We start from the raw sequence: 10,837 nt of genomic DNA on the forward strand, positions 1-10,837 counted from the left end.
ACACGCTCTGTTTTTATAAGCCTCCCGTGGGCATTTAAATTGTCTGTGACCCTACAACGTGCTACATTTCATTACGCCAGTGATCCTATCGCTTTGCCTTCAAAACCTCCATTGTTGTTGGTCTCCGATTACTTTTAGCAAAATAGTTCAGTGCTTGGTTTGCAATCAGTGAAATATAAGCTTCTTGTCACGTGTTACGTTTTCGCAGGTAATTCCTGTCAGAAGCCGATCGTGCAACACTGGAGTAACCACGGGATGTTTTTTTCACGATAAATACACATTATTTATTTACAAATAAAGTGGTTATAATAGAAATAAATACAAAATAGAAATCTGAGCATTATACTTCATGTGGTATTGCACCCATTTCAAAATGTACATCGGAAATACATTTTCAAAACCAGTAAAGGAATATTCCTTTGATTAAAATATTTATTTTTCCCAACCTTATGTAGACATAAATATATTCATATATAGTTTCTTCTTCTTCCGCAATAGCTCTGTTTTCTGTTTCTTTCATATAAATAAATGTCTTCATTGGGAAACTGGGTGTCCATGATAACCTCTGATCTCTTTCTGCCTCTTGTGCCCGCTCGCTCTTTTCTATCCGTGCCACCTGTTTCTCACCGGCAGCCGCATCCCTCCACCACCATGTCTTGGTAGTTTTTCAGGATTACTTTCTCAAATTCGTCCAGGTAGAGCAAAGAAATGGGGCTGAGGTCAGTGGGCACACAACAGGCTCTGGGGATGTTCGAGTTGACTGAGTTGACAAGTGTCTGCACAATGGCGTGGTTAGTAGAATTGAGGTGGTCTGCTAGGGGGAAAGGACATTCCCCATGGCAATAAAAGGCATGGTAGCCAGGGGGTGCCACTATCCACTCATTCCAGCCCACATCACTGAAGTCCACGTACAAGGCATGCCTCTTGCAGCTTGCCTTGTGCTGGTGCTTCCTACGTTGTTTGCGGGGTGCTGCTTGCCTTTTTTCCCGTTTGTGGAGCACTGAGCCCCCGCGGCTGTCGTGGCCATATGTCACAAGCAGCGGCCGAGCCTGAGGCCACGAGTCCTGGTCCTGGTGTAGCGACCGGCTCACCCTGACATGTCTCCTGCGTCTGTGGGCGTCCTTGCTGTCCATCTCCCCCTCCTCTGGGTGAATCACCTCCACCAAGAAGCCGTGATTGTGGCCATTCCCAGAGGTCCAATGAGATATAGCGGGACTGACGTCAAAGCTTTCCCAGCGACTCAAAGAGTCCTGCACCATTCGAGTGTCCAGCAGACGTAGTAGAGGTTCCTTGCCCTGGGTGGCAGGAACTCCAAATATCTCATAAATGTTGATACGATGGAGGCCACTAGCAGGAGTACTGTCACTAATGCTGCTTTCGGTGGGGCTTGCAGATCCCATGACCTGATCCCTGTAAATGCGTAGCTCTGCAGAGGTGATGAGTTCCTCATTTGGAATAGAAGTGAGATTAAAGTAGAACTGCTGTGTCGTTTTGCCTTTTAGGCTGGCCAGGGCCTCCATAGACTCTGTAAAGGACAGAAGAGAGACAACCATAGGGTAAGGATCAAGACAAGAATTTATTAATTTCATACATGTCTAAGAAATAACATTGAGTGGATCTAGTATATGGATCCAGCCAAGCTACCACGTGGTTATGTGAGTGATTGCATGCGGTTGCATAGCAGGTATACATCATATATTCGCGCTTTGCATGTATGACTCAGTGTAATAGCAGGGAAATGCTCATGGGGATGTAATACAGCGATTAGTGTCATGCTCATAAATTCACCTGGTTAAATGTCAGAAGATGAAAGCAGTGCGCTTCCATCTATCGATAAGATCAAACACGCTAGTCAGCCAGACTTTAAATGGCTCGTTTGCACTGTGAGAATTGGCTGCTGCAAAATATTTTCATAAGTACACATGAAAAAAAGTTGCACCATATACTGACTTCATCAAAAATGAGAATGGCCAGAAGAAAACTAGAAAGGCCAACTGTTGCGTCAACATTTATTTATAGTGTAGATGTTGCCAGCACTGGAGTATTTCTTTTATGCGTCAAGGTATTAAATTTAATAACTAATTCTGAAATTACAAGGACTTAAGTTACAATTAATGTGACGATAATAAAAGACAAATGGAAAGTAGAGTATATATAAACTGTATACAGTTAAGATCTTTGTATACCCCTCTATAGTGTACAGTAAATGACAGAAGTCTTAGTAAAAGCTACAATTTTCTTTGTTGCAGCCCTCCCACTTTGAACTCTTACTTTATGAAGATCACAGATGATGTATAGACACACTTTTTAATCTGTTTGGTGCAGCGCCGTAAACACAAACTTTGAACTCTTTGCTTTTTCAAAGGAGGTATTTAGGAAATTCCACCATCTCATCCTAAATCTCCCTCCAGAGGCACAAAGACCTCAATTAGGCCCATCACTCCTTATTTGATGTGGGAAAGCCCCCTGTCTCTTGTTCCCCCTCCTCTGTCCCCAATCCCTCTCTTTCTTTCGTTCCTCAGCTCCCAAATCCCCCTTTCCCTCTGTTCTCTTAGCCCCAAATCCTCTTTTCTTTCTCTCTCCTCCTCTTTCACGTCTTCCTCAATTTCTTTCTGCAACAATATTCTCACTCTCTCTCGTTTTCTGTTCTTTGAGGTTTGGCTATGTGAACAAGTCAGGGCCTGTCACAAACGTGTGAACCACAGATATGAGTGTATCAACATTCCTAATTTCTTTTTGTGCTGCATGCCAAAACATAAGATAAAGGCTAATGCTGGGTCATTCATCAGAGACGTGTCTCTGGCAGCCACTTCCTGTGTAGTAGTGGAAATGTTCTATTTGGCATGGGAAATGGTTATTTTTGAAAACTGATAGCAGTGAAACTAATTATCCTAGTGAAATGAATATCAGGCAGCAGATGTGATGAATGATTAGAGCAGTTTGCTTTGATGTGCTGCGTTTACATCTGTAGATACATGCTTATTATATGCAGCAGCCATCAATTGCGTGTCTCTTGACGTGGGAAGATGAACAACCCAGCAGCTCTGTTAGCACGGGATGAAAGGGCTGGGGGGGACGTATGTAAACACAGCCTGAGCGCATTCGTAATGGCCAGTGGTGTCAAGGTGTGTTGGCCGGTTGCAGAGGTTTCCAGTAGCTGGCTGGGGGCAGTCACTCAGCCCAGCTGCCCAGGCCACGGTTGTTTGTAGTGTGTCGGTGTAGCCACTTGGTGTCATTGCACTAGGCCTCTGGAGAGCACCCAAGCAACCACTCAACCACCCCTCTGACTCACCCCTGATGGAAACTTCCCCAGTTAAACACTTAGAACTCTGTATGAGGACTCTGTGTAGAGCCCCTATGGACACAGTAACTTGTATGCTTTGACAAATGGAACATAGACCTTAAGATGGTAAATGGTGATAAAGCATCACTATATGTTTGACAGTAAACACTGCAGTGTTTCATTTTTATCATGCCTGAGTCATTGTAATATCACAGCCAGGTGCAAAAGACAATATAGCCTCGGATCAATAGAATATAAGTAAACCATCATTTTTATTTTCTCAGCTGCTGTTTTTTAAGTTATAAAAGTCCACTTTATTTGTAACTCTGTGCGAACATCTGTGTAGTTGTTGAACTTAGTGCACCTCATCCAGGATTTAGTGCCAGTCTTATATATATATATGAGCAGCATGTGTTATCTTTGAAGTGCAGCGAACTTGAACTGAAACATTAAATTCAACAAGCAGCACCGTATCCACCGTACAAACTAAGTGAGCAATTATAGTGTTATTGGAACATGCGTAATGGCGCACTGCACGGGCACAACGGGGATTTGGAAAGACGAATAAGGCGGGTACCCCCCCCCCCCTTTTTTTTTTTTTTTTTTTTTTTTTTAAACCAAGAACTAATTTCAGTCTTGTTAAAAATGACTCAGAATTCAGTCTGACACGATGACTTTGTCATAATGCGTGTTAGTATAATGTCATGTCGTGTGTTATTGAAGTAACAGGGTGATGACTATCACCTGCGCAAAGGCACACCGCCCTTTATCCTGCTCCTGTGGTGCGTGTCTGGAAAAACTGTTTTCGGAGCCCACGCAAACACCATCAATTATTAAGAAACAAATTACTCCAGGGATACCACCTCCCTTGATGTTTTAAAACCTCTGACAGCAGCCCCAGGGGGATGTTCGGTTAAATGTTGCATCACAACATATGTGAGAGGTAATTAATTGCGTAGGAGATGCTTGTTTGTAAGTCGCGTTACTGAGTTTTAGGCAATCCCGAGCGTATTTAAGAGTAAGTTGTAACTTAGACGCGTGTCACCTGTAAATGACTAAACCTCTATAAAACAGCGAAGACTCTGAAGTTCAGTCTTGACGCACTGAGTCATGTTTAAATATAGGTTTGGGTTGTCTGAGAGAGCCGAGAAGCTTCCCGGCTGACAGGTAAAGGTATGTCACTAATACATACCTTCATGGTGAAAGCTTCTAATCGTGTTGGCCTTGCTGGCGGCTCTCTCTGCGTGTTTCCCCATGCTCTTGGGTCGTTTGGTGCTATGGTCTCCGTTTGCTGAATGCATACGGTAAAGGTCCACCATATACTGCGGCACCACGGCTTGCTTACTCGGGGTCGGCCTGCGCCCCAGTCCAAACACATTGAGAAGCCGAAGCTCAAAGTCGTTGAGGAAGCTCTCTGACTGCTCTGGGGTCTGCTTCCCGGATTCGCTGTATTTCCTCCGGCCGACCTCGGGGATTAGTCCCGTAGCACCTTCCAGCAACACCTGAGCGAGCAGCAGTACCATGAGAGAGCGGACCACGGCGACCATGATCAGTCAGTCCCTGTGGAGAAAGTTGATTTCTGTCAATACACTGGCGCTGAGGTATTGACATGAGGTAGACGCGGCAGGGACCTCACTGCAGCATTCCCTAAACTGTGTGTGATCCCCCTACACAGTCGGAACGATTGAAGGAAATCAGGTTAAAAGGGAAGACAACGCTTCACTTTGAAGTGGGTAAAAAGAGAGAGAGAGAGCGAGAGAAAGACCCCCTCCGGCAATATAGCGCGTCAAAGCTGAAAGAGAAGTTTGGTCTTAACATGAAGTGATACATGAAAATATCAAGGTGAAGAAGCTCTGAAAGAGAAGAACAAAAAAAACGAGGGACTGACTCAGAAAAAACAAATCAAAGGGTTTGCGGAGAGAGATCAGACAAAAAGTCTCCAATTAGAGGAGATAAGAAATCACGTTAGGGGAGGTGATATGAAAAAAGAAATGCAAGTCTGTGTAGCCCGACAGATCACAAGAAGCATCAAAGAATACAGTGAAGGGAAACGGGTTAGTATGCACAGCAGCAACAGATGCAACCAGACGGTGTTACAAGCGTCTGTTTGCAGGGGCTTTGACGGTCGTGTGTAATCATAAGGGATAGAGTTACTTCAAGAGGCTCGCAGGTGTTAGATCTGACGTGCGTACCAGATGTAGCCCGGGACAGGACATCAAAAAACATGAAAAACCTAAGCATCATCTGAGCAGCACGACTTCCAAAGAAACGACCTTTTTTTTCTCTTCTTCTTTTCATAGTTTTCTCCGTGTGTAGGAGAACGCTTTAACTTTTACGCACACACCCTATAATCACATATAAACCAAGAACTAGCAGGGAGGGGGGTCACTTAGAAAGTAAGCTTTTCCTCGTGTAGCAAGTTATTGTACAAACATTTCATTTTTTTGTTTTACGCCAATTAAGTACTTTAAGCGTTTATTAAAAAGAAAAAAACGTGAGTTTTTATTTTACCTGACGAGAAAGCGCTGTGTCCGGTCGTCGTTCCACCTTTGGGCTCCGATAAATTCCACATTAATTCGTGTTTAATCCACGTTGCTTCTCCTTGGGGGACCAAAGACAGCCCATAGCCTTCGCCGATCGCCTCTCACACATATTATCACCAGCTGCGAATCGGGTTAGGTCTTGGTCAGTCCCGAAAGGAAAAAAAATTATGTGAATTTTACGAGGAAACTGCTTCGCGTAGGCATAACCGATCTAAGTATAAAGAAGCTTCTCTGAACATCTTTACCAGCGAACAGCTGCCTTCTGCTAAAACTGAACTTTTCTGCGAGAGAGAGAGAGAGAAACAGGATAAGCGGACCTTTAAGTGTCGCTCTTTTGGACCTTGTTGCTGCGAGTTGGAGAGCGCGTCGCCTCTCTTCTGTGCGCCGCGCTGGAGTGTTTGAATTGATTGTTGCCTTCTCTTCCCCCAGCGCTCTTTTTGTCGTAGTGATGTCACTAAGGGGATGTCAATCATTTGTCCACAATAAAGCACCTCCTGCGGACCTCTACCCCTGAGGCTCCAAACGTTTTCATGGCTGAAAGGCTTGGACATGTAAAATCTCCTCCCCCCACCCCCCTACCTACCCTCATTATACATCATTGAAATGAAAACGAAACAAGAGACAGAAGAAATAATAAAGTCAAGAGCAGTTAAAACCATGGTGTTGTTTTTCCAGATTGTTCTTTTTAAATGCTTTTTAGTAGCATCAAAATGGCTTTTGACAGTCCCTAGATGGTTTAATACTCATGTGAATTTGACCACCCCTGAGCAATAACATGTCAGCTCCTGCTGTTACATAAACACATTTTTGACCAGTGGTGTTAATGGCTGGATCAAAAATGTTTAGTTTGTGGATTAAGTCTAACAGATAATGGGTTTATAACTTGTTGCTTTAGTGGTTTCAGAGGATTAGATGCTGCAAAGTGACTGTCACATTCTCCTGCCGAACTTCACTTTGTGTGAATGTTTGTGCATGTGTGACTTATTCACGCTTCCTCGCTGGCTGCATTAGGCTTTTTCATTCTTTCCAGTTTGCAGCGCTTTATCAATATATCTGTGGCAGCTTTGGCTGCAAGAATTGCTGTCTTATACTTCAGTACTGCGGAGGAGCCAAGTGATAAAATCTTGTAAGAAAAATTTCCCAAGAAGGCAGTAATGTTTTCACTAAGTTTCTAATTTAGAGTTCACACAAAATTGCATCTTAAAAAGAATGACCGGTTAAGCGAAACATGTAAGCGCACCGGTTGATTTGACTTTTCTAGGAAAACTTGGTTCTTTTGTGTAGCCGTTGAAAGCATGCATGGGTAAGGGAAATTTTGCTGCTTTGTTTTTAGCCTCAGGGGTTGCAGTCAGTAGCATTGGTGTTTATGTGATCTCCATAAAAATAGCCCCCACTGAGTTCCTCTGCTCTTATCCGTTAGGTGATAATGGTGGCTGTGTTTGGGCCAAAGCACACTGATTTCTTCGCAAGATAGCGAGAGATTAAATCCCACAGCGATCACAAGATATTTGTCTTCTTTTAAGACAGTAATATTTTATCAGGGATAATCCTGGATCATCCACTTAGCAATTAAAACACGGCAAGGCCAATGAATGTGTTCTGCTGTCTGAGTCACAGTGTTCCCTTTCCATTTCTTTGCTGCGTCCAGGACTTTAGAGTTTAACTTTTTTGAGGTAGTGAATCTAATTAGCTTCTTTGAAATATACTTAGCTTATTTGGATCTTATTATTGTTTTGATAATGTATTTATTCATCAGAATCAGCAAATGGTGACAGATTGTGATGCAGTCTTTTTCATGGACTTTAGTTCTACTACAGGTCATTTATTCATAAAGATTTTCTCCATTGTTATGTTAATCTGCTGGCAATTGGGTCTGTGTTGTTGCCAAAATACCACTTGGTAAACCTAGTGCTCTAAACCCAAATCCAGGTAAAAGCTGCATTCAGGCTGCTGTAGATTGCAGGATAAGTCCTCCCACAGCAAGCTGTGAGCATCTTTAATTACTCGAGTGACAGGATTAGAAACAGAGGGCCTTATCTGATTATTTGTCCGTCTTTTTCTTTTTGTAGGCATTTTTGTGGTTTCACTAAATGATCATGTCAACGTTTGTGTGTGTTTTGAGGGCATGGACATGCATAAATTGTGTGTGTGTGTGTGTGTCTTTCCTTTGGCTCAGCTTATGTCAGGCCAGTTCTGAGGAATGTGCCAAGCCAAGGCTGTTGAGGGACTTGATCAGTGATGCCCAGGGTGGTTTGAGAAGATCTTGTGGCTTTGACACTGTATATGTCATTGCTTATCATATCGCTGCTGATCTAATTACATGCTGATTGAAAGGACAACATCACAGAATGAAACCCTCACGGCCAGAGAGGGCGGGTAGAGATATGCTATCTCAAACTCAAATGAACGACCTACTGAGAGAGTCTCTGAGAGCCTTAAACTTTGACTTAGCCAGACACTATTAACTCAACAACCACCACTAATGGCATGCTTATTTCTTCTAGCAAGTATCTGTTTATTTGTGATTGTAGTAAATATTCTTTCAAAGTTGTTGAATCAAATTCAAGGTCACATGTGCTCAAATGGCTCTCTGCTGTCTTAAAGACCTACATGCACTACTGTGCTGGTTCCACTGCTTATAGGAAAAGGAAAAACAAGCATGTGAGCTGTACAGAGTTTCCCACATGTATGTTTAGCTTCAGCCCCATGCTTTCATAATATATATGTTTTATTTCTTTAAAATACGTAAAATCATGGAAAAGTCCCTCTCCAGACATTTATTAAAATCCAAAGAACATTTAAATGTTCAGAAGCTGTTTTTTGAAATGAACATCAACCCTTATGCAAAAAATGGGCTTTCCCTAATTTAATATGCATATCAATATTGGTCCATGCCTGCTCCCTCATCCTCTTTCCACTGGATCTGTGAGCTTCACTCATAAGTTCTCTTGCAAAATGAAGGAAAACATAGGTCCAGTTGTTAAGTAGTAGAGGAAAACCCGCTGCTTAAACTGTAAATCAGGAGGTCCAGAATAAAGAGAAGGTGCTGTTCAGCAGGTCAACAGTCAGAAAAAGTCAGAAAAAAAATCAAGTGACAGTTATTAGTTAGTAGCAGTCTTTTAGCTGTAAAACTAAACTCTCCTATATAGACGTTATGCATGTTGGACTCAAATCATATTCTATTATTAAAGATAAAGTTGTCACTTCTATTAGTACCCAGCCTGTAAGTTGGAGGGATTGGTTCCTAATGTGGGTGTCAGCACATCTGTGTCCATGAGGGTTGATTTGGGTCTAAGTGATCTACATTTTTGTGACTGTGGACTCATCTTTGGAAACTTTGTATTATGTAAACTGTAATTGCAAGGTGGACTTCAATAGGCTTCACAGAAGTACAACAGCAATGACTACATGTCCACAGTGTCTCCAGCTGCCCATGTCCACAGCAGAGTAAAGTCGTTGCTTTAGATTTGTTATGCATGAAACCTGGCTTTCTAAATCCATGCTTTAAAACCTGTCATTGCAACACTGCACTCTTTAGCTCACTCTCTGGTGTGGCCTGGTGTGCCTTCTAGCATATAAAAACATCACACTGGCATGTTAACAAGGTTGAAAAAAGGTTTTCAGAAAGTAACATTTCTAGAGACTGCAGGTGCAAAGCAAATAAACACAATTTCAAGCTGACACAACCTAAATTTCCCTGATTTTTTTTAAAGTCTGCAATGACCCACAGGTAGGTCAAAAACAGTGCTGTGGAGCATCTGTCCATCCTCATAACAACAATTTAGCTATAGACTGTTGTTATCAGATTAAACTGGTGGTCTTGGAAATCCTTTTGTCCCAGTCGTAAGGACTAATATGACCCGTCTCTGATCCGACCCCTGAGGCCTTAAGTCTGTGCTTAGAATCAACACAACTGAAAATTCCCAGACTCACAAACACAGTCGCACAATCACCGCATTATCCCTGGTTTGTGACATCTTTTCTCTCTTTGAGTTAAGAGTTGTTTTCCCCCAAATTCTATATAAAAAACAAATGCCTTTGTTTGACAAACGGAAGGTAATATAAGGCTAAAATTCAGGTTAGACTGGAAGAAATAGCAAGTTTAGGTTTGTGTTATAAAACCCCGAGACCCCCACATGTCCAAATGATACATTATGTAATCATTTAAAAGTCATATTTCTTATTGTTATGCTCCATTTATCATTCAGCTTTGGGGGGAAATCTTCTTTTCTAACCAGAAACATAATATACAGTAAAACACCACCATGTACTTTTGCTTCATCTAATAGATGTATCTTTTTTATGGAAACTCCCTTATAGCAGAACAATGTGTAATACATGGCACTTTTAAAGAAAGTATAATGAATGTATTGAAGGGGAAATGTTTGAGGTTATTTGAGAGAGATGAGGATAGTGGTGTTTTAACACATAGATCCTGTCAAAAAAACCCAGAAGAAGACATGGCTTATTGTCCTCACTACGGTGCTGTACATGCTCATTTGTTGTCCCGTGGATGTGTCTGTCTGCACATGTTATGGTGGATGTGGACGGCGCAGCCTTCTCTTGTCATCACGCACATTCCACAAGTAAGGGGGCAGACAAAGCCCCGAGATGACACTGCAGATCTAACTATTAGCCTTTCACCTGCTGTTAACAGTAGCTTGGCTAGACACAGGGCCTACATTCCTCTGCCTTGATGTAGCCAGATGTAGTTTTAACAGACTGTATGTGTGTCCCCAGGGAGATAATCTTCAGAGATGTTGTTTGAAACCAGGAAACAATTTGTTGTTATGACTCATCCCTAATTCAACTGCAAGGCAGTGGCGTCTTTTTAATTTAGAAACCAGTAATATCTTCATCAGTCCACGTGTTTGACAGCAGAAGCACGACTGCTGCACTACGCTAAGCACGTGCACATGGTGCATGAAAGAGATTGTGGCAAAATGGGACACATTTCAAATAGGTTTGTCCCAAAATGGAAACCCACCAAGGTCAGAGACGGCCAGCTAGA

General features: G+C 42.4%; 1 protein-coding gene across 1 annotated transcript; it reads right to left on the minus strand.

Annotated features, from left to right (window-relative positions):
• Positions 1 to 248: 248 nt before the first annotated feature.
• On the minus strand, positions 249 to 6,322 carry bmp2b (bone morphogenetic protein 2b). The gene is made up of 3 exons (XM_084953757.1): positions 5,795 to 6,322; positions 4,476 to 4,843; positions 249 to 1,525 (listed from the first exon to the last, which is right to left on the minus strand). The coding sequence occupies exons 2-3, from the start codon at positions 4,828 to 4,830 to the stop codon at positions 624 to 626; spliced, it is 1,257 nt and encodes a 418-aa protein (XP_084809883.1). The 5' UTR covers positions 4,831 to 4,843; positions 5,795 to 6,322; the 3' UTR covers positions 249 to 623.
• Between the last annotated feature and the right edge of the window lie 4,515 nt (positions 6,323 to 10,837).

This window comes from Perissodus microlepis, chromosome 15 (genome assembly GCF_051167445.1).
Source record: "Perissodus microlepis isolate ML-2025 ecotype Zambia chromosome 15, ASM5116744v1, whole genome shotgun sequence".
Classification (NCBI taxonomy): Eukaryota; Metazoa; Chordata; class Actinopteri; order Cichliformes; family Cichlidae; genus Perissodus; species Perissodus microlepis.

Excerpts from the sequence above, each read along its gene's own strand:
- bmp2b (XM_084953757.1), bottom strand. The coding sequence starts at position 4,830 with ATGGTCGCCGTGGTCCGCTCTCTCATGGTACTGCTGCTCGCTCAGGTG. Across the intron at positions 1,526-4,475 it reads TAGAAGCTTTCACCATGAAG|AGTCTATGGAGGCCCTGGCC; the intron begins GTATGTATTAGT and ends TGTCCTTTACAG.